The following is a 24,743-nucleotide window of genomic DNA, read 5'->3' as shown; positions in this document are numbered from 1 at the left end:
CTTTTAATGCGTTGTTTTACAATGAACACGTTTGGGTGAGCTCAACGTCCCTTAGGGTGCCACTGGATCCAATGGCAATTATGAACGCAGCAAGGAATGGAGAAAATAACACTGGGTTGTTATTTATTATTGAGAAGAGAGAATGCAGCTATTAGCATGAATCTTGAAATCTACTTTTCTATTCAACCATGATGTACGGTAGAATTCGAAAAAGTAATTTTCTCATAATATGTAAATGTTACACGGAATCACACTCGCAGAAGTCTTTAATGGGTGGAAAACCTCTGGCAGGCGGAGGTATGAGTATCGCCAGTTGTGACTCTGCTGCATTTACCATGACAAGCTGAAGGCTCCAAGGTAAAAATGAAGCAACATTTTCCATTCGAATTTAAGGCATAAACGCCCTTTCAGGTAACTATAATCCGGTTACATGCATCAGTGGGTATGTATACTTGAAAAGACGATGTTTAGTGCATGTATGTCGTTAACAATGACGCTACAGCCCTTCCTCTTCAATTTTCAACATGCAAAGGGGGTGTACATAAAAAGATATTAATGTATGGCACAAAAAGGAAAGAAAAGCAAGCTCTCACTCTATCACAAGTATTCTAAGGTGTTATTTGTACTATCCGAATTTGCAAACGCTGGAGGTGTGCCCCCCCCCCCCCCCCCCTCAAAGCAGCTGAGCTTACTTACTCTCATTTCCAGTGCTGCAGAGAGGCCACATATTGCGCGTTAGTGTATTTCTCGGAATAATGCTCTGACACAATAAAATTGAAAACATCCTCTATTTCCTCTATCGAGTTGATGTGCACTGAGTAGCAGCATGAACATTTTTATGGTATTTGAGTTATCGCTTCTTAACCTCAGAACGCTGCGAACGTAGGAATGTGTCACTCATTTTTGCTTGTTTGATCTTATGTCTGAACCAGCAAATGCAGCCGTTGAGGAATTTTAATTAATCCGCGATATAAGGGGAAACAAATAGCGTGCATAAAATAAGAATTTTTCCATGCTCTATGAAGCAGGACACACTACTCGTAGTGATATGCGGGATTCAGCGATAATGCGATATGTGTATCAAACAGCATTGTAGAAGCATCGAAGAATGCAAATTTTGTTTTCCTTGCAATCATGGCATCTTTCTTATTAAGATCTCGCAGGATTGCGTACACAAGAAATTCTAGACAAGACCAAAACTGTATCGAAGAAAGAATTTAATATTACCTGAGAATTTCCAACAAAATTCACCACGCTCCAAAATAGATTTGATTTTGTTGAGATCGAAAATTCAATTATATACATCAAATGCGGTAGTGCGTCCCCTAATTCCTAACACTTCATAAAGTTCACTCATATCTTAAGGGCTAAGTCCGAGTACTACAGGAAGGTATCCGAGAACTGCAATGCCTTGTAATGAAGGTGGTCGTAGTAGTGTTTTTGCAGCAGGCGCGGTTAGCCTGGCTTAAATAGCCGGCATTTGTTCCACCTGAGCCTCGTGGGAGTTGAGGTCGGGGGCGTCACCAGGTGTCGAGGAGTCCCGTGTCTCATGAAGGCAATGAGCAGTCATTGCACCCTCTTCCTGATTTCCACTGGCCATCCGGGGAATACGACGTCTTGAAAGTTCCTGTTCGAAAGTGCATTCTTGTGCAGGCTGTCGACCATCGCTTTTCCTTCTATGTCGAACTGCTCGCATGGCCGAATGAAAGGTTCGATGCCGCCGATATCACCACGGAAGGCACAGAGCGGGACGCGCATTGTGCAGTTTTGAATAGCCAAGTTGGGGTGTACGCGGAATCGGTTCTGATGTAGTACAAGAGCGTTCCTTCTTCTCGAGTAACTCCATGGGTTACAGAGGCTTGATGTGGAGTATTGTGGATCGCCCTAAAGTGACTTCGGATTATGTCCTGAGAGATCTGAAAGATGTTCGACGCTGTCACTTCTGGGACGCATGTTTGCGCTAGGCGCGCAAGAGCATCAGCTTTCTCTTTTCCTTCAATTCCTACTTGGGATGGAATTTACTGAATTTTTACGTTAATACCCTTGCTCACTGGTTCTTTAATCAGTGCCAGAGATTACCTTGTAAACTCTCCTCGCGGTAAGCCATGGTGCAATCGTTGTAACGCTGACTTTGAGTCCGTCAGAACCACGACTTCTCGTGCAGAATAAGCGCGTAGTCATCGCAAAGTCGTGGTAATTGTGGCGTTTTCTACTGTTGAAGACGAAACTATGCGATCCAGGCAGCCAGACCATGACACATTAAGGGAGCATATGCAGAATGCCGCTGCGCATCTATCTGTTTTTGCGCACACCGGCGCGTCCGTGTACACATCGAGGAGTATTTGAAAAGTTGCGCCCAAGTGCTCCCGCACAAGAAACTTTGTTTCGGCTGTTGAAATTGCCCATTTTGTTGGTTTGTGGGGTACACTGAGGATTCATGTAACGCCCGAATAAGAGCATGGCGGATCTAGGCGACTCTGTTTAGGCCATTCCAATCTTAAAAATCGAAAGGTGTTTAGCGCCGCATGGAAATGGGAACCAGTTCTTGCTCTTAGCCGCCGGAAAAGCGCCGCGCCTCCGGGGGACTTGTCCAGCCTTAAAAGCTGCATCAGCAAGACCCTGCATCATTACTAATCAGTTTGTTTGAAGCCGCTTGAGGAACTCCCGTCGCCAAGCGAAGCCCCTTTATGTGCATTGCCTCCAAGCGCTCGAATTGTCTCGATAATGGTGATATGAGCGGCAGCTGGTAGAGAAGACGACTTGTTATCAGCGCATCGTTTAGTTTAAAGGGAAGCTGAAGCACTTTTCGAAAAAAATGAGTTCTCTGCGGCATTCGACAGTTTTGAGTCCCCTGAACACGAATATCTGGTTCAAAAAGGGCGGAAACAAACGCAAGCGGCTGTTTTTTCAAGAAAACGCGCACCAGCGCCTCAGGACTTCGCGCGAACGCCGCTGTTGCCCGTGATTGGTCGGGGCCGCTGTGACGTCGTTGGCGGTAGTCGCCGGTCGGCGCCGCCGCATGTCTCCGTTTCAGAGCGTAGCACCATTCCTTTCTCTCTGGTAGCACGCGGTTCTGCTGTTCTGGCTTCATAGCTGAGTTGTAAGATGGAACGTTCTCGCTGTCTCCGACAGCTTGTATTTTCCCCGTACATGTTTGAACCCACAGCCGATACGGAAAACGATGGCGGCAATGACGATGTTGAGTGTGCCAACAGTGAGAGCGATGTGTGCACCTCCTCGCGCGCTGGAAATCTTAGCTGGTACGTATGTTCTTTTTTTGCATGCAGCTGCACGTTGCAATGACGGGAGAAAAAAATGCGCTAAAGTGTCACTGGGAACATGCTGCTGGAAGAATGCCGAAGCACTAACTTCTCATTAGATTCTAAACCCGGGTGCAATTCCGCGATGTCAAGCACCTTGCCGCTGCTTGTCTAAAGTCCCGTGGTTTTTTCAGCGTTGATACACGATCGCGAACATAAGTGCCGCGTTTCAAAGCGCGCACTTGCAGTGCTGTGAGGTACAGTCATGGAAGTTGCTTATAATACACATCCAGAGATGACCAGAGGTATTATATGTGCAATATTCATACTATGGTTCGACGACTTTGCGAGTGTGGCTCGATCAAGAATCGGTATGCGTGCTCCATGCTAGTGTTGACATAAAGATATTAGGCAGTTTTAGCACCGCCGTGTGGTAAACACGATAACTGAACCGTACGTCGAATGTCACTAGGCAAGCCTACACTCCCTTTGATACCTCAGGTGACACGCTGTGGAAGCTACGCTCGAAGTGCGGTCACCAAAATTTATTACTGCGTGCGTTTCCGTCTATGCTTCGCAGCGTGCCAGCGGCGTTTGCTCGCGCGAGCATGCACGTGAAGCTGCCGCGGCGGGCTGCAATTAAAAAATACCGAAAAGAAGTTTTTTTTAAAAGAACGTGTTAGCAGCCGTATAAGTATAAATCTACGGAACGAAGTTTTTACACGCCGAGTTCAACTACTCTAACGCGAGCATGAAAATATTACCGTAACGCCTCATGTCGTGCGATTTGAACACGAATGCTGAACAGCTAAATCTGCGGACACCTCGAGGTAGGACGAATAACAAATAACACTGAGTGCGCAAGCGTACCCCCGGCCAGTTATTTCACCGTATCAGAACAGCGCCGAACAAACAGCTGTAGTACAGTGTTCCGTGACAAAGCGGAGAGGCACAACAGGATGAAAACGCAAGCACTTTGCACGTAGGTGCATATTCCCGGCTGTGCCTCCACCTCGCTTCGTCGTAGACCGTTTGTTCGACACTAAGGTGATCATCTGGTAAAAAATTGCCCGTGTGCACATTAAAACCCTTACCTCACGCTTTCTCCTCTTGGCGAAGGCCGCTTTTGGAGGTGGCGAGGTGTTTCTCTTGTAGGAGAATATAGACGCAACAACGCAGGGCTTCAGTCGCGCCGATTTAACTGGAATACCGATTGTACGCATCGTCGTCAAGCTCCGATGATAGTGACTGTCGCGGAAATGGTCCGAGCACAGCACAGTTGATTTCGTCGGCACGAACTTATCTCTCCTCACCGCACGTACCCACTGCGCTGCAAGCTTCTTTTCCTTCGGGACCTTGTGAAACACCACATCGTCTCGCCCGCCTGTGTTCGCGCAGCCGAATGCTGGACAGAACGAGGGCATGTTGGGCGCCCTTGGCTGTAGGCACTCACGCAGCACAGAAGGAAAGAACAGTTTACGAAAATCGCAAAACAAACGTGAGCGGCGGTGGCGGCGGCAGATCTCTCGTAGCGTCGTTCAGTAAAGCGCAGGACGGAAAGAGGTATGCCAGCACATGTCAGCACGCCGGTCCGCAGCTCGGTTGGCTCGGTCTCCGCCCATGACGTCGCTCTTGCCGGTTCTCTCCTCTGGCAACAACCTCACCCGGCGCTCCGGGAAGCGATGGGGGCGTGTGCGCGCGGGTGATTTAGAAAGCGATTTCCGCCCCTTATATTAACAAAACGAAAAAAAAAATTTGGAACCGTAAATTATTAGGTTTGTTCTTCCCAACCCCAGCAATTCATGGAAATTGAAAACCGTTTCAGCTTCCCTTTAAGGATGGACATAGGATTGTTTCCCCAAGGTGCACCTACCATGCGACGAAGTGCGCTGACTCTTTGCACTGATGCAGCTACCGCACTTTAAACCAAGCGTCGCCATAACAGCTTGCTGTCGATGCTGACGCTCGGGAATCTTATAAAGAACTTCCTACATCCAGCGCCGACATTCAAAGTAAACTGCGATTTTCTTCAAGCAGCTGCGCTACTACGAGCGCCCAACGTCAACACAGCTTGTCGTTCGTCAAAAGGCGATGCTGTTTCCTTATGCTGGTTAAACATGCGTTTCTGCGGACGGCGGTTGCGGTTTCGATAGGTGACATGAACTTTCCATAGACAGTAGCAGACACGCTATATTCCGGTGTTGCCCTACCTGTCACATATGCTAACTCAACGCTCATATTTCGGTCGAAATAATTACTACATATGATATAGTAGGGAATTTCACATGCTGTAGATTAGATTTGGTTAGGCATGGTTTATCAAACCAACTAGTAATTATTTAATTACCTTATTAAAAGGCTAAGACTAAAGTAACCTATAATTGGTATTTGTGCAAACGCACTCTCATTGGGAAAAAATTAAGGTATACAAGATATAAATTTTCTTTGACGTGAAATTGTCTTTCGCCATTAGGGGTTTAATGTTTCTCGGTCAACATTACCAGTCATTGCCAAGGGGCACGCAACAGTGCGCCCTTTAGCGAGTCTTCCTGAAGGTCGCGTGCATGCGTACTCCAAACACACACATACACACAGGTATATATATATATATATATATATATATATATATATATATATATATATATATATATATATATATATATATATATATATATATATATATAGAGAGAGAGAGAGAGAGAGAGAGAGAGAGAGATTGAGCAAATTCAACAGTGTCACAAAGTCTTGTATATGATACCATGGATAAATGTAATTAATTTATTACAGGTAATTTTGCTCTCTCTCTCTCTCTCTCTCTCTCTCTCAGAATGTCCTAACGCAAGCATTGTATGTGAGGTTGTGCAAAGAAGCTTTGCATAAGACAGTGGTTACGTTGATTGGATAGACACAAAGTCATGGCTACTTCGATTTAGTTGTATACCTTCTTGGATATCGCTCTCTCTGCATTGCATCTTGCCATGCGTAAACCAAGGGCCCACGAATGAACGAACCCTAGTCGTTCATTTTCTATCTCATAACATTTCTTTCCATTGAACATTCACTTTACAGGTTGTGACGGTACTTTTCGTACTTCTTATCCGTCCCTATTTTGTGCTTCGACCTAATAAGCGCAATCAATCTTAGTTACTCCACAATAATTCTGTTAAATCCTCACTCTCCTCAAGGGAGTCATCGAAATACACTAAGTTATAAAAACCGACCTGAAGGAAGACCGCTATAATTACGCTAACCTTGGTATCATACACCTACCTTTGCACGGACGAAAGGGAACAAGACACCTATTAGGCACAAACCGACAAAAGGCGCACTCAGGCTATTGCAGGCCATGAGGAAGGACTGTAAATAAACCAGGAAAAAAGAATTTAATCACCCTGGTGGCGTCCTTCGAAAGTGTTTTCTAAAAAAAGATTTACATGTATATTGATGTTATTAAACAATCGAAACACCGAAAAATATCCACCGTCATTGGCGCTACTATTCCACAAGACACGCTCACTGCGTTAAATACGCCATTCGCGAAGAAAATGCATCGCAAGTGGATCACTATCAGCACTTGCCATTGTGTGAACGAAGAAATAAAAATTAATATAAGGTGATACCTTATTTGCGCTAAGTAAGGGTGTAGATGAGGTCACATCTACTGTTAGAAAAAGTAAAATTATAAAAAAAGAGCAGAACATATGTTTGGTGCACGAAATTTATATACGAAAACTGCGTCTTATGAAAAATCCATATAGTGTGTAGGTCATGTAATGAAGCTAGGTTGAAAATAACGCGTGGGCAGACCGTAGAAAAAGAAATGTGAGCATCTTCCGCCAAAGTTTGATAACACAGTGGTCTTTTGCTTTGAGATGACTTAAGTTTGCGCGGGCCTTGATCTAGAATTCCAGCTGCCAATGGCATCTCAGCAGTGAAAATATCATTACTGACCAGAACTTATTCCCTGTTTACTAAAGAAAAAGAGCACCTTACATTGCCATGCGAGCTCTTAAAAGACCTTGACAATAAATTTCGAGCTTTAAATATGCAAAGAATATTTTACCTTACACGTCCTACAGCAAGTTGGTATAATTTGAGCTCACTCGGTGCAATAGAAAACTTGTACTAGTTTTTTTACAGCCTGATTGAATTGTACAGCAGGTTGGCAACCCTAAGTGGTGACGCAATAAAATGGCCCCTTGTAATAATGGAAGCGGATCTCAAAGGCCACGCATTTCTGGTTGCAAAGAACAGAAGCGATTCAGACTTGTACGTAACAAATTACAGGTAAATAATTACTCTAATAAATTTAGTTTTTTGTACTTTTGTACTTTAACGATTACTTTTTTTTCAGTAAACACTCGCATATATTCAGCAAAAATTTTCACAGAGGAATAGAGCAGGTGACGCAGCCTTGACACGTAAATTTGTCTGCAACAGCAGTGTCCAAAGCGATGAAAACATCTACGTGAATTACCACCTTCCCAGAGTCAGCGTCCTCCAGCTAGGGCTCGATTACCCGAACAAGGCAGGCTTGCATAATTGCACACCCTGTTTGGAAGTTGAAACTCCCAGCTTTCCTGTTACAATAAACGTCTTTCTCCACTGGAAGCAATTTAGGCGGCTTCTGCAAGCGGTAAGAGCTGCTTTTTAATTTTCTTTTACAATTTCTGCATTCTGACTTCTTTGATACAGACACAAGTTCTAGGATGCTTAAGCCATATCTTTCTATGAGGCTGATATATATCTGATTCGTACACGCCTATTTTTGCGACTGTAACGCGAGAGCAGTATTTGTTGAACTGAATAATATGCAGCTTTGTATTAAATAACTTTGCTCATTTGGCAACATTTTCAACTAACGTGAACTTCTGCTACCGCCCCTTACAATTAGTCGTTTAAGTCTAAAAACAGGGCAGTTTCACCTGAAAGGCGAAGTATTGATTGCGATAGCAAAGTAGTAGACAGCTGTACGAAGTTAGGACGGTAGTTTTATTGGCCGCATAAACTTAGAAGTATTCGCTTACCAACTGAATTAACAAGCGTGGTGTCAGCGCTCACAAGCAAACATGAACACATCGCACTTGATGCGCTCGGACGCTCACTGTCGCGCTGGCATCGAGTGTGATGAGCTTGCTTACACCGTGCTAGCTCGCTGGTGTGAGCAAGCGCGACAGCAGCAGTGAACGTAGTGAACTTTGTGAGTTCTATCGCTTCAGCGCAAGAGCGGCGAGAACTGGAGTGTACGGCCTAGTGGACCGAGCGGCAATCTCCGGCTGAGGCGCCGCGTGTGGAAAAATTGTGCGAGGGCCCTGCGAGCGAACTGGATTGGGTTGGTGACGCGCTTCGCGGCATATTCAACGTAATTTCTCTGCGGGCGCTGAGACTGATTGCGCGCGTACGCTCTTATAATAATGTTTTACTTCAACTGCAAACTTATAGTCACACCTTTTTGCCACGTGTACATATTTGAGGCATGGGTTATACAACGTCTTCAATTTTGCTGTCGTTGTCAAGTGCGTCGTCTGTTAGCGAGCGCGTGTTCGTTGCGCGGACGCTGGCGGACGCCCAGTTTTTCACTCAAAAGTCTGCGCAGTAAAATTTTTTATGGTTTTTACTTGATGTGTTGCGCCCGCGACTCTTGTCAGCCGGTATCAGCTGTAGCTTTTGCCAAGTGAAGGGCTATCTTTAACATCGTTTTTCTAAAAGGAACACGTAATTTTTGGCACAGAGGCCGCCTAACTACAACATGAAGATACGAAAGAAAATTTTATTAATACCGTGTCATTTTACGCGCGCTTCTTGTTGGTGGAGCATTGACCAGGGATAATGATCAATGAAAAGAATATTGTAGTGAAATCGCCTATTTACTCCGGCTGGATCGGGGAGACCGGAAAATCTTTACCAACGTGATCTCCGTGGCTTGCCTGGCGATCTCCTTCAACGTGCCAGCAGGCAAAATAATGTAAAAAGATATAGTCTAATCGAATTATATTTGCTATTGAGATGGCATTAGATTTCATAATTCACTATCAGAATTGATCAAATAGCCATTTCCGTTCGAATGTAACGCATAACAGCACTTTTGAAGTCTTGAAGGTGAGCGGCCTATGTAAGGACTTTTGTTCCGAATGATTGTACTGCTGGAGAGGTGCACGAATTCCTGAGAGAATTAACGCACGGGTGGTAATAGGTCCTGCTTAACAAGTTCGGAGTTGTTATTCAACATAAACGTCCCGTTTTGGAGCATCCCGTAAGTCTGTTAACTTGATTCAGGCAAAGAAATTTTTTTTTTCACAGCCTATGTCTGCAACCCATTAAAACTGTGTAACCAATGTGGCACCAGACTTATCTTCCTCAACGAACACAATCTACAAATATCTCTACATGTATGTGAGGCATGCCAGTCTAATTGCTTCGTTATTGTCGTTGTGATAGTGCGCCGGATAACTGAAAGCAGCCGTTCATAATACAGGAGCTGCTTAGTTGAGAAAGTTGGGAACGACATTACATTTAGGTATGAAATATAAGGTAAGCGTAACTTATTTTCCTCAGAAATTAGACTCGAGAATAATTTATTTCGTTTACACCTCTAGAAGAAAGCCTAAGGACGCAGCTACCTTCTGTTATTTTTTTATTAAACAGATTCTAGCGTTTTACGTCTTGCGATATGATTATGAGGCACCCTGTTCAGTTCTCACCACATGGGGTTCTTTAACGTGCACCTAAACAGAAATGCATGAGTGTCTTTCCATTTCGTTGCCATCGAATTCCGCGACCTGGTTTGAACCTGTGAGCTCGAATTCAGCACTGCGACGCATTATCCACTATGTAGCGACTAATTAGGCTACCGCACCGCTTTTTGTTGATGTTAAGCATGGACAGGATAAAATTTCGCATGACTTACGGCAAACGATTAGCATATATATAATGGCTACCTAAAACTGTTTTCGGCACCCGAGGTCCGACCGCAATAAAAGAACCCGAACCAATTATCACGAATTCTGTTACGCGAGGAAGACAGAAACATGAATGCGATGTTACAGTGCAGTTTTTTTTAAAGAATACTTCTCGTAGGGCCCCGGATGGGGCAGACATGTTTTATATGTTTGAAGTGGCAAGCAGGAAATTTACATATCTTTGTCCGTCTGCGTTTCACAAAACATACTAATGGAAAATTATGTGTGCAGAAATGCACACGTATGATACCTGCTGCTTAAAGAACAACATGACATAACAAGAACTTTATTTGAGTCCTGAGCAACTGAGATATAGGGGAGCCGAGGGCTCCCCAACATCAAGTCGGTGGCTCCGCCCATGCAGGATGGGACCTGGACATAAGTCCCGCCGCAATGTCTTGGGCCCCCTGGGCAGCCTGGAGTTGAATGTGCAGATTGCTGCTCTAGAGGGATTCTTCCCATTGTTCTTTCGTGATGGGTGGAGAGGCGTTAAGGGCTGCTCGCAGCCAGAGCATGTGTCGAAAAGAGCGTGAGTCATAACCACATTTGAAGCAAGACTGTGAGTGATCAGGGTCTATTCTGTTAAGGGACCGAGAAGTGGGATACGAACGCGTTTGAAGAACAAGAAAAATATTTCTTCGCTAAAGGAAACCTTACAATAACATAGTGAAATGAAATCGGACACTTCGGCAGCAATGCGCGCGCAATCACCGAGCGGCATTTAAAGAATGAAATGGAGAAGAGAAAGAAAGCCACCTATTCCCAAAGCATAAATACATGTCATATGCAAGTATAAACACCGTTTTAGCCGTCTGAACGCATATACCAGCGCGCAAAATAGTACGAATGACCCTTCCAAGAAGTATCGCCAACCGTTTCCAACAGCGCGACCTCCATGCGGCCCAATGCACTTCGATCGCACCGCTGCCACAGTATTTTACGTCGGCGCGTGCCTCACTGCAAAGCGTGCGCCGCGCCAGCCACTGTACCAACTCAACCGTATTCTAGTACGCTCTAGCGAGTACACAACGCGCACAAAGGTGTGCGCCGTCTGCAGATTCCTGTCCAAGATACGGCGCACGCGCCTGTGGGAGTCGAAGCCGTGGGAGTTGAAGGGAGGAGTGTGCCCATCCCTCCCGCACTGCCTCCCCGCTTTCCTCCATTAATGGCAGGCGAACTTGAGCCGCGATCGTCAGTTCGCCTTCTGCGAAATGCGCAGTTGCAGCCGGAGAACAACAATGCCCTCTCCCTCCCTCTCTCCCATCCCCTCGGCCTTTCGCGCTACAGAAGACGGCGCATTCGCTCTCCTCTTTCTTTGTCCCGCACGCCAGGAACATCACGGTAACGGCAACGGCAACAATGCGCCTGGAGTGTACATATGTCCGTAGTCCATATGGGAATAAAATGACTAACTAGTCAAGAGCTAGGGGGGAAGTCTGCCAGATGTCGACCGACAAATGTAAATGGTGCTTCTATGGCTCGATAGCAATGACAACTCCGGACGTTGATACTAGAATATCACCTATGGACAATTTTTCAGGTTTTTCACTGGCCTTATTGGGAGCACCTTTCCCTAGACCCAGGAACAGTTAAGAGGACCCAGGCCCGAGCATCGCAGCGTTGAGTAAGCATAATCTTGTGCGCAAGTTGTTGGTACGTTACAATACAGTCCTTCTTTCGAACGCGCACACAGAGTGAGTTTTCATTGTCACTACCAAATGTCTTCACCAGAAAAGGAAGGAGCATTACCGCACAACATTTTGAGAACCAATCGTTAGTTAAGATAAACAGCGTTTGGATGGCAAGGCATTCAACGTGGCCGGCCTGCTCTTTGTACTTACTTTATTCGTGCAATGTTATTAAATGTAGGAAGGAAAGTAGTGTTAAAGTAATCAATGACTTTTGCTAATTGTTGAGGTAATTAGGGAAGTAACTGGTAACTGTAATGAATTACATTTATGAAAGAAGTAATTGTATTTGTAATCGGTTACTTTTTCCTGTAACATCTATAGCTCGGAATCGCTTGCATGAGTCGGAAGTACGTCATGGCCGGCATGCGTCATTTCCTTTTTAAATGTGCGCCTCCGCGGCCTGCGTACAATGCAACAGCCATTCCCTTGCTGTGCTATTTTGGCGATGTTAATCTCTAAGTGTTTCACAGTAGTGGTGCGCATTTCCTGACGTCCCACAGTCTACGCCAAAATGGTGATTGCTCTCGATGGGAGAGTCTCACAGGAAGTCATTTCCGGTTGAAATCTTGAGTTAGATATTATGCCGAAACCATTTTTGTGTGAGTGACCGTAGCGAGCCCTCTGCTGATAATTAGAATCTTTATCGATGGACGACTGTGTCATGGAAAGCGAGGGAAATTGTAGAGAAATAGTTAACCTCATAACTTAGGATAGATGCTGCAGTATACTCTTACGTAGTAGTGACGGTAAATAATACAGTTGTAACACTGCGAATGACTAAACTGACTTTTTCTTGGGCAAATTTTTGTACCAACAAAAGCAAGTTGCACTCAAAGTGCAGCAAGAACGGCGAACACGGTCGGCGATCGTCGAAAATTTTGTCTGCGGATCTGCCGTTCAAGTGCGTCTCTTCTTATACTCGAGCCATCGAACGTTGCAGAGTAATCGCTGGCCCCAGGGTCTCTTCCAGAAAGTTCTACACCATTAGCGTCGCGCATACGTGCAGATTACCCAAGGTTCGGTGACAACAGACAGCGGACAGAACCATCGATAACATTCCAGGAACTTCCAATACGTACGGGCGCGTCCCGCGTTGAGCGATAACATTTGTTAGATGGTGAAAAGCACTCACCCGGAAAAGATAAGCAAGTCCACGTGTCAATATAGCGCTGTCTTGCAAGCAGTGGCCGAATCTTATAACGGTTCGGAATACGAGCCGTTCGCTTCGCCGCTTACGTCACTAGATGTGCCACTCCCAAGCCGGTGGTGGAAGAAGGGGAGGACGCACCCAATAGATGAGAGGGTGCCACCTCTGAAGTGTACGTCATTATATGACGAGCTAATCGAGGAATTGAAGAACGTTTCAGCGCGCTAAATAAATGTAAAATATAAATTAAATATTATACGTCAAGTTCTGAAGTATAAACGTGTGGCACCGGGCGTTTACGCAATGCAGAAGTAAGTTATTAATGTCATTCTTTTTCATTCTCAGCCGACAGGCGGTATCACAAGCGTAAATGAGTTGGCAAAGCGCAGCGCTATGTCGTCTGCTACCAGGAGCTCGCACGATACACGCAACAGGAACGTACTGCCAGCTCTTCCGAAGTAGCGAGCGTGACAAAACCGTGAACTGGTTATTAGGGACACGTTTAGTAGCCGACCATCTCAATTTTCCTTTTTTTTCGCCCTTCGTCGTCGGCTCGGACATGACTCGCTCGCCACCGTGCTGCCGCTATCCCTGCGATCTGCCCCACGGCGCGTCGCCTGATAGAAGCAATGGAACTTGAAATGGATCATTGCGATATACGGGCTCTGCATTGCCTGCGCGAACTTAAAGTCGAATAGTATGGCACTGACTGTGCGCGCTGTGCCGTGAAATTGAGGAACAAAGTGTGGCACTCCCGGGGAACTAGAGAAAGAAGGGCAGCCAAATAATATATCTCCACAATATATTCCCATCCTGACTGTATAGTTTTATCAGCAGAACAAAGAAAGCGCTGAACCAGCCTAGGTTGAACACTTCTGATTGCTGAACGGCGATCTGCGAGCTATTCACGCTGGTGATAGCACTGGGAATTCGATCTCACCATGCAAATATCCCCTTGAGATTGGCTTTGAAGAGGAGGTCACGGGAAAGCTGACCCAGCCCTTCTACCGGCCAACACAGTAATTGCGAGAGCAACTTTGTGGACAGTGCCGGCAGCAGATATCTAGGCCAATCCGATTAATGCTTCGCGTCCGACCGACCTCTGGGAGCTGCAGGCCGGTGGCGATGGACCGCAGCGCGCAATATTCCTTCCCCTGCGTGGAATGACCACTGGTACGCTTGCACCCGAGTCTCCTCCATTTGATAGCGTAGCCTGCAAACGGTCTACTTAGAAAGCCGGCAGCGGCGGTGCAACTCATTTTCCGTCATTTCTTAGAACGCATATCGCACTTCCGGCAGTGGTCGACACCGAAAGTGCAACGCCAAGCAGACGACGAATGCAAGTAATAGCCTCAGAAGCAACCAACGCACGTGTGTGCGACGCCCGCGTGTCTCCGGGGTCGCCAGCGTCGCAAGCCAACGGCCAAGCCCCAGCAACGGAACCCAAAGCGGACTACCGCTTCGCCGGTTCCTACGACCGGTTCGCTTTGAAGATGATTGACAGATTCTTGATGTATTCATAAATTGCGATACCGCCCCGCTGCCTCTGACGACCTGTGATGTAACCAAAATTTTGGCCAATCAGGTGAAGCCAAACGAACGGTTCCCCCAACCGAACCGTTATAAGATAGGGCCCCAGAAGGTATCCCAAGAAAGTGACTTCATTTTAGCAAATTAGTTATGTTTAGGATACCTTATACAGGTTGTCCTAGACAACTTTAGCCAGAGTTTGAAAGTGTGCAAATGACACGTAGCTGGACAGAACAAAAGTAATGTTGTTTGCCGTCGCTGGGGTTACGCAAACTGTTTCTTTTTCTGTTTGCCTAATTAAGGAATTAGTCTTAATTAGTTAATCAACTTCACAAATAATATAGTTAGATTAAAAGTGTCAATGAGATAATTGTAGAGCGACATGAAAAACTCCCGATACAACTTTCTATTGCTCAACGCGTGCTACATAAAAGCGTTTTTCCGAGCGTGGAAGGAGCGCAATTGCAAGCAATATCGCCGCTCGACTGCCCGCTCGAGGCACTTTGCGTGTATTCGCGGGCTTCTTTCGTGCTCAAAAAGCACATTTATGTAGCACGTACTGAGCAAGGGAAAGCTATATCGGGAGTTTTTCATGTCACTCTACAATTATCTCATTGACACTTTTAAGCGAACTATAATATTTGTGAAGTTGACTAACTAATTAAGACTAAACCTCTAATTAGGCAAACTGAAAAAAAAATAGTTTGAGTATGTCTGAGCGACGGCAAACAACATTACTTTTGTTCTGTCCAGCTACGTGCCATTTGCATACTTTGAAACTCTGGCTAAAGTGAGCTGGGACACCATGTACATAAACATATAAACAACCATGTAGCCATCGAGAACAAGATTGCAGCTGGCTAAAATAGCAATCGAACACTTCTTGATCTCATGCTTTACTCCAATTGCAATAATGTTCACTAATCATAGTTCTATTTTCTATAAAGAGAAGTGAATGTACCGAGTGGTATTAATGACTCCAGCTGGATGTCGCGGCAGCCGCAATTTCAAAAATTAAAGCATTGAATGATCAATCTGTTAAATGGTAAGAGATATATGCTTGTTCACTAAGTTTCTGGCCCAGTATCTTTTTCGCTGGAGTGAAGCTGCAGAAATCCCTGGTTCTTAAGCATATTCGTTTCCTAATTATCATAGAATAATTCAAGAGCCGAAAGTAACCTGCTTCCATTTATTCACAGGTGGCTATACAGGCCTACGTAATTGTTTTCTTGTTTTCTCAAGTCATTTGCCCTCAAGTTAACCTATATGTATATCCATTACAAGAGGTCATCGCATGCGCTGTATGCCAAGCGATAACTCTTTTAAGTCATACTCGCATACCTTAGTCGGGCCGTGCAGTCTCGTGCAGTCTGCTTAAAAGCCGACTGCACGAGAGAACGCTCACAGAAGAAATGACGCGGAGAGTCGACCGTCACCTGAAAGCACTGCTGCATACACATAAGACGTTTGGGCTCTGCAATGCCCTTTAAACGACCGGTGAACGCTATCGTGTGCGCGTTAGCATCACTTCTTCTATCTTTCCCGTTTCCTCCTGTTTTCCCTTTCTCCAGCCTAGGGCAGCAAACCAAGTTCAACCTAATTAGCGTAGCGGCTGTTTCATCTTTTTTCGGTTTCTACCATACGTCCAATGACACAATAGAAGAGTAACATGCATTTCTCACCCTCGACAAAGAGCCCATGTGTGCACAGAGCATGCTGTACACTGTCATTGAGATCCCAAGTGCGAGTGCTGAAAACGCAAAAGAGAATTATCAGAGTTCTCATAAACACTGAGATTATTGAAGCGTGTCTAGTTTAAAGCTTGCTTCTTCACGACACACATTTTGTGTAAGCAGCTGAAACTTTCGGCAAAGTGACTCATTGCTACCATTTCTTGTTCAAATACGGTATGCGGTTAACTCACAGGTGCTGGATGATGCATCATTTCTTTCGTTAGCGCTGCCCTGAATGCTGCCTCAACTAGCGCACATACTTTCTGCAACTTACATATGCAATTTTTTCATCAAGTTTGATTATTTGACACTGCCACCACAATTTTACTGACTGAACAGCAACGGGAAATTGTAGCTTAAGTGCGTAAGGTTGTCGTCGATTGACGCATATCTTAAGGAATATTTTAGTGTGAGAAGTCAGCATGCGTTTATTTTGAAGCTACGTGCTGATGTCGGAAGGAGGATAATTTTCCCTTTCATTAGCAGTTTTCCACCTTGCTTCCCTCTGCAGAACAGATTTACCGTAATCAGGCTTTGGGTTCCTGAATAATTTTGTCTCGCTCGACGATGTTTGCAAGCCTCCGGTTTAGCTCAGCTGACAAACCGACCACCCCAGATATGTGTTCATCTGTGGTTTGATCCCTGAACCAGGGCAACTTTTCTTACTATGAAGCTGCCTTATTTTAATAAGCCCTATTCTCTTTAAATATACTTTCGTGCTGCACTTGAGATAATGAAAATTTTTCTTTTCATGACTGCGCCCACACCTTGCAAGCTTCCGCAGATCTAAGTCGCGAAGTATATCCTGAGAATCTCCTAAATACACAAACCGCGACAAGTTGAGCTGTTTTTGCTCTAGCGAAACTTTATGTCACGTGTGCTTTTCACCGGTTATGAAGAGGCTGGTGACTGTTGAGCAAAATTTATTTTACCTGTGCCGCGAGTAATCCATCGCACATGTTTTTCAGCATTCTGGCATCGATGAACAATCACATCTACGTAGAGAATAGCCGCTTGAGAATTTATTATAGACGACACTGTGCTGTAAGAAAAAGATGTTTTGATCAAGTTACTACGTATTTGATACTGTAACTAATGCTAAACGAACTCTCGCGAAGTTGTCAAGAAACCAAACTCAAAACATTGTTTATCAGCTTGACAGGCAATTCCGGGCACTAGGGTCACATTATGTGTACTAAATATTGAAATAAAAATACGCAGAAGAATATTGGTGGAGTAATCTATCAACCGATTCAAACTTTTGTGCGACAAACCAGTGATTCCATTTGTGACACTGTTGCAGCAGGTATTTCTTTTATGTGAGTTGTTCAACATCCAATTAGGCCTGAAAATCGCGACTTATAAGGCATCTGAATTGAAATTGTGCAGTTTTGTTCATTACAAAGTTGCCCACAACGTCAACTGAATTATGGCTCTCCTAATTGCATACAGACCAACAATGCCCGTGGTGCACAGACAAACCCGCACTAAAACATACCACATGGCAGTGGCCCGAGAGGCCCCCACACATAGACGGCCCCATAATACACAAACATCCACTCATAAAGAATAAGACGTGGGAGACGTGGCTTGCGGACGAAGGCCGGGAGAGCCACATGGTTCTTCTGGACCAAGCCCAGCCAGCCGCTCCTGCCGGTGGGGCCTTGGAATAGTGGACCCGACCATCATGCCTTCTCTTATCTATTTTCAATAAAATATATACTCATTCACTCACTGTTCGACTTACAGTGGAAAAAAAGAGACAGCATTCACATGGCGGGAAAGGAAAATTATTTTGCACGAGTCCTTACTTTATTTGATTTTAATCGCTTATCTCATCTAAGTGTCTGTAAAGGGGACAATGTTTTGTGATTGCACTAATCTCGAGCTCGTCACCTGTCAAATCATTCATTAGTTACCACTCACGAAGACCAGTTACTGTGTATTCCCTGTGAAAATTACCACATGAGAAAATTTTAACCATTTTGATACTTTATGAACACAAAGATTTTCGCTACCTGGTTGCAGCGCTTACGACTCCGCTGAGAAAGAGTCCCGAAAACCCAGGCACATGGATGAGGTATGTTTTGACGTAGTATGGCATGATCTGAAAGAAAAAAAAAGAGAAAGTTCTCGTATAAATTGTGCTCTGATGTACCGAGTTATTTCAGCACATTGATGAAATGCCAGTTCTCAGATAAGGTGTCGAGAGAACAAAGGTTATGGTACATAAATGTAATCAGAGTTGTGATGACTATGGTAAATAGCCATCTGTTTAATAGTTCGTGTTTGTTTTACTTCTCTCCAGCAAGCGTTATCATTTCCTGTTTGCGTGTTTGCACATGTGTGTGTGTACGTGTATTTGAACGTTTGTGTATGCGTGCGTCACTCGTGTTCAGAATCGCAGACGCTGGAAAACGTAACTTGTTTTTTTTTTCAGTGTTTATTTCATTAATTATGTTCGCGATCCACGCAACTTTGTGCGGTATTCTTTGTTACCGATAGTAAGTGAGTTCATATAAGATTATCGTCTCCTAATCGTTTCCCAAATTTCCGAAAAGGAAGTGACGATAACATACCTGCAACTTGAGGAATATGTTGTATAGCTGGATGTTGTATGCTTATTAGGATAGAAAGGGTGCACTAAAGCGGCAAAAAAGAAAACCAACTCATTAAAGAGCTTGGCACAACAATATACGGAACGAAAAACTAGTGCTAATTGTTCTTTGAAGGGAATCTTTTTTGGGGGGAAAATCTGAACGACCGACCGAGGACGAAACGACAGACACGTTACCGTGGTGGGCCAGTCAGAGACGCCTTCGCTTCAGATAGCAGGGGATGAGTGCCGATCATTCTTGCGAGAAGAAACAGCACGGGACGCAGCAAATGACTACACTGCAAAACACAGTTATATTACTTGAGTTGTGCCTAACTTTAACCGAGTGTGCGCTTTATCGCAACAGCAAATATACGGACGCCCTAGGAGCCTTCCCGCCGTTGGCAGCGATGGTGCTGTTCCAATATCGACAGCGCATGCGTGGCTGGCGTGTGGAGGGTCTTGAGAGCCGTAAAGTGCGTTTGGCCGCAAAAAAAAGAAGAAAGAAAAAAGGACGTAGCAAAGTCGACGCAAGGTTAGCGCTCCAATTACTCGGCTCGGTGCTAGAACCAGAGCAGCGTTCTATATCCCGCTGTTGGTACCCTGAATCTACTCAGCTGCTGCTTGCTTGGGCTAGCCTAAGCGTCAGACAGTAATTGTCTAGCTAACGTTATCAAATATATCACGGGACGCTGATTAAGGCCGACAGTTGAACGGCGGAGCCACTAGAGTTCCTTTTCGTGATACAAGCGTTCTCAGGCGCCTGGTAGCTGTTGCCTTGCGTGAGGGTTGACACACACATGTCCGTTACCGGACATGTGTGCGCGAACACACATACACCCTTATCACAACCAAACTGTCGCCTCCCACATTTACTCGGAACATCTTCCCAATTCAAGCGCAACGCTAAATCTTACTATCGCTGTCAGTGCATCATCCTTCGGGCGATACCGCCAATATTTACTGCGAAAGCATTATGTGTCCCAAGAGGCAGAAAAGTTCGCGTTGTAGGCAACGAGGGGTGCTAAACATCATCATCATCGGTGACGTCAGTAACAATCCAGAATTGAAGTTACAACAAGTTAGGGTCAAGTGATTTAAGGTGGCGTAAAATGAATTCAAGTGAAATAAAGTAAATGAAGGTGAGTCAAAGTGGAATAAGGTGGGTACAAGTTAGAGGAAGGATCATTATTGTGGAATAAAGAGGATTAATGTTGGTACAAATTATAGCAAGTTGGATTGAAGTGGATTAAAGCAGGTAGAAACTACACCAGGATTAAGATAGAGGTGTGAAAACCATGTGATAATGTATGATGTCATTATCATAACCAGTGTCATGTAACCAGTTTTTAGCCAAGTCAAAATGCTTTCGCTTACAAATCACGTAAAGGTGCTCAAGTGACTGTCAATTTGTCAGCATTTGTACAGTTTCAGGGATCTGCATGGTGTGTCAAAAGACGGCTGTGTGCAGCAGTCGTGGCCTTTGTATAATAGGCCGCACCCGTGGGACCTGACAACAAATTTCCACACGAACTTATTGAGGGAAATGTCGCTAGAGGTGAATTGTAGCATCTTATTTGTGTAGTTCGCCATGCGCGCCTTGAAAGGCTTGACATTAAAAGCTCATAATACAAAACCCCAAGTGAACAGCCAGTGTGTGGCCATTTTCAGTTACTATTTTGTTAGTGCGTCATATTGTTACTATCTGCTACATTGCCGCGATCTGTGTATTTACACTCTCGTCCGGAGCACATTTCTTTTTAAAAATTTCACCGTCCCTGCATTGATAAACAATTTCTCACTATTCGTCTATGCCAAACCTACTGTATTTGCCATCGTTACCTGGTCGGTACTTGAAATCGCTCCAGATAGGCTGGGGTCACATCCACGAAACCATATTGTCATCGCCACTCCAAGCAATAAAGCGGCAACATAGAACACATTGATGAGCAGAGCGCCAGTGCAGATTGTCCTGCGGATAACATTGAGCACCGAAATGTGGTTATGGCACACGCGTACGTTAATATGAAAAAGCACATCATGGAACCTTCTGGATTAGGCTATATTTTGAAAAATAAAAGCGATTCGCCGACACTTTCAATTCGTCGGTCTGCAGAAGACGCCACTGGAGTAGAGAGACAGAGAGAGAGAGCAAATTATAAATGAAAGGTAGGGAGGTTAACCAGGACTGAGCCCGGTTGGCTACCCTACAGTTTAAAATACTGCCTACCGGCTACGATCTATCGCATTTTCCGGCGGCACCATTCCACATGTGCAAGCGAAGCTGCCCGCACACATGTGCAATGGTTATCTATCTGGCGCCTTTGTTTGGCTTAGTGAAAACGTTAGAGAGCTTTAGAATTGTCCAGCCAAGAATATGGGTCCCCAAGCCGCCTTGGGTAGGCTGCTCTTGGGTTTAGAGGAGCAGCAAGGTTTGAGAATTGGTTCGAACGCAGAAAATCGTGGGGTGGAGCGCTTGGGACACGGCACTAGGGAAAATAAAAAAAGAATGCTTGAAAGCACACAAGAAGAAAAGCAGTCATGCTTACCGCCTGAGAGAAAACGGTTTCAGATAGCTGCGGCTGTCTCGCGATTTCTCGTTGCTCGCGAGGGCGACCCGTGACGGCTTGTGGACCCACGCTAATTTTCGGTTTTTGGGTCTTGGGTCAAAGTGAACGCAAGAACCCAAGACTGGCTTGGGTTCGGCGCATGCGCACTTGCGGCCCGCAATTTTCTTGGGTTCCCAATTCTAAAACTCTCTGTTTGTTATATTGTGCATGTCAGAACAGGCACGCGCCTTTTCCAGGATCCGCGCTCCTTCTGGAATACCTAAGCGTACAAGGATAATATTTTTTAAAATAAGTACATCCCTGAGACCTAAACATTTTACGAATAAAGCGCTGTACTTTATATGAAATTGCACATTTCGGCCGAAACGCTCATAAAATCGGAGCTATAAAATTCTTCGTTACCCGTAAAATATTGCCCAAAATGAATGTTTTCTGAGGCTGGCGCACGTTAAACAATATCAGGTGGGCAAAACTATTCCAATGTTCCCCACAACAGTATTCCTCATAATGAGATAATATCACAGAACTTAATTTTGCTTTGCGATCAGTGTGCCAGCATAAATTACAAACCACTGAATTGAGAGTAGGCGTGCATCGGTGAATTTATAACAGCACCTGCGTTTTTTTTTCTAGCGTCATCTGTCAGTCTGTGACACCTTAATATATCCAGTATAATGTAAGACTTCTTTGTATGCGGTCTCGCTATATATATTTTTTATCCATCTCTGCGCACTTCTTTATTTTGCTGAAGGCCTTCGTGATGCCGGAACTGACCCCATGACGAATAACAAAAAGAAATTTAAAATTGAAACGCAACTTAGCAATGTGTGTTCGCGCTACTATAGCGTACCGAAAATTTTGTTTTAGCTTCGGCGAATGAGAGGAAGTTTAATGAAAATTGACTAAGTCAGCATTAGTATTAGCAAGACTTGTTAGTTTAGACAGATTCATCAAAATGTCCTGCAGGAGACATGAAACATATTAATGAATTAAAAACAGTGCAGTCGACGCCACAGCGTCATCCGCAGTATAGCTGCTTAAGAAAGAGCCTAATTAGCTTTTGAACGTAATGCTTACTAAGTAATGGCTGTTTCTGCGGGTGCCATTACTTTGAAGAAATTTAAGCCGAAGGAAGATATTGTTAAAATTGCTAACTTATAACCAGAGAGTTAAAATGCGCCTTTGAACTGCTCGTTGGTATGCCCTCAGCTGCCACTGAAACTTTTTGATTCGCTGCCGGAATTCAGTGACGCAAATTAGCTCAGAAAGAATGCTTTCAGTGCAATTCAAGCAAAATGGGGTTTGAAAAATGGTGATTTCGCGAAGCACCACCGCACTTTTTTGAGGCTCCACAAGAAGACTACCATGTGCGATGTCGTCAGTTAAGCAATCGGGATATAGTCGGCCCGATTCGCAGAACGCGAAGCTTTCCTCGAGGGCTTGAAGTCTCACACGCTGAATTAGTGCCTGCTGCATACAAGAAATTCCCGACGAATGGTGGAAGTCACGGCACTGTACATTTTAATAAAAGCAAAATTTACCAATGCTTTCAAGTATAATGGCTGATATATACCTTTGAGCTTCCTTGAGAGTTCGAGAAGCTAGCAGCCTCTGCACCACCATTTGGTCCAGGCATATGCGATATATCGACATTGCAGTAGAGCCCAGTAAGCAACACCAGACTGTTTCATCATTTGTGAATCCAAAACTGTAACTGTTGGAAAAACAGCAACACTATGAGTTACAGAATGTGCAAGCATTCTTACGGCCATTCGAGTTGCATACAGAGTTACTGCTATATGGAGCGTATTAGTGACCGCATATTACGATTACTTCAAGCGCTTTATACTAGTATAATTTCGAGGAGGAAACAATATGAACCAACTATTTTCAGCTGAGACGTCATAATTTCACGAGTTTAATTATGAATGCATGCACTGGCCTGTTCATTTATGATGAAATAAGATTCAGCGTATCCACGAAAAACAACTGCATCAACTAAACTTTGACGCCCTTTTGGCTTTAACATGAAAAAGACGCGCAAATTTAAGAAGGGATGACCTCCAAAAATAAAAAAAATGGCAATGGCTTAGCTGGGCAATGCCAGGATACACGTAGCGAAAGCTAAGGCATAACATGGTTAGCCTTGGTTAATCTTCATTGCAAGTCTAGGTTAGTCTGGTTGTCTAGCTATCTTGCGGCGTTTAGCCAGTCGTTCGGCGCGCTGTTACTTTTGTTCAACTGTGCTTGCGGCGCACGTGAGCACTCTTTTTCAATCCTCCGACATGTTGTCACGCATGTGACGCAGCTGGCGAAGCGAGCGGAGGCAAACGCAGCGACGAGGAACGTGGTGTGACGTCATGTGCCTCCTCGGAGCGCAGCTACGGCGAAATCGCAAGTTCGCGGCCAGTAAAGCTTTCGCTTTAATAAATAAATAAAACACCACTTGGCAGTGAGGAATAGGCACGAACGCTGAAAGACACAGAGCGTCGATTCGCTGTACATTAGACACAGGAGGTAAAACTTAGTGCTGGACTCTTTCAATTAGGACCGTGTTCAGTTTCCACAGTTCATAAAAACGTGCTTGAACACATTCCTCAATTTATTTATTTTTTTGCTCATATTCATACAATAGGCAATACCGATATCAAGCTGCAGCTTCGACCTTTTTGTATCCCAACCGACAAGTATTTCAAATCAAATACACGATGCGGAGAAATTACAGATATAAGCGATCATTTTGCCATAGTTGCCAAGGCCATCACAGTAAGTTAAGAAACTACAGGCGCATTCACACTAGGGCAAGTCATGTAGGATCGCGACCAACCTTGCCGCACAGCAACGTATAAAGGGTTGGTTTAGTCCAAATATCACTTTTTTTTTTCAGGTGTTTCATACATTCCTGAATCTTTAAAATAGATGGGCGAAGTTTCAAGTTGCACAAGAACTATAAAACGAATAGAATGCAAACCTGTGCCCGTATTAAACATGCAATACCTTTAGATCCCGTTGTCGGCGGCCTTCGCGTGACCTTGAGCCAAAAGCTAGAGCCGTTATCCGGAAACTTAAACGAGAACATCCGGGCAAGATGCGTGAACAATGCGAGAACATCGGGAAACGAGTCAAGACTGTATTGCACGCGCTAGTTGCTTCCCAAACGAGTTACAAAAGATATTGCTTCCGAGTTGTTCCTAATGTTTGTTCACAGTATCACTCAAGCTATGGCTTTTATAACGCTGAAGATTTAGTTGTAATGT

At 44.6% G+C, this 24,743-nt stretch overlaps 1 protein-coding gene across 1 annotated transcript; it reads right to left on the bottom strand.

The window, feature by feature from the left end:
- Nucleotides 1–1,465: 1,465 nt before the first annotated feature.
- On the bottom strand, nt 1,466–23,194 carry LOC142586167 (sodium-coupled monocarboxylate transporter 2-like). The gene is made up of 7 exons (XM_075697421.1): nt 23,060–23,194; nt 20,759–20,888; nt 18,339–18,427; nt 17,253–17,362; nt 16,270–16,337; nt 6,531–6,617; nt 1,466–1,627 (listed from the first exon to the last, which is right to left on the bottom strand). The coding sequence occupies exons 1-7, from the start codon at nt 23,137–23,139 to the stop codon at nt 1,466–1,468; spliced, it is 726 nt and encodes a 241-aa protein (XP_075553536.1). The 5' UTR covers nt 23,140–23,194.
- Between the last annotated feature and the right edge of the window lie 1,549 nt (nt 23,195–24,743).

Source organism: Dermacentor variabilis, chromosome 6, assembly GCF_050947875.1.
Source record: "Dermacentor variabilis isolate Ectoservices chromosome 6, ASM5094787v1, whole genome shotgun sequence".
Lineage (NCBI taxonomy): Eukaryota > Metazoa > Arthropoda > Arachnida > Ixodida > Ixodidae > Dermacentor > Dermacentor variabilis.
This window is presented reverse-complemented; position numbering and strand designations above follow the sequence as displayed.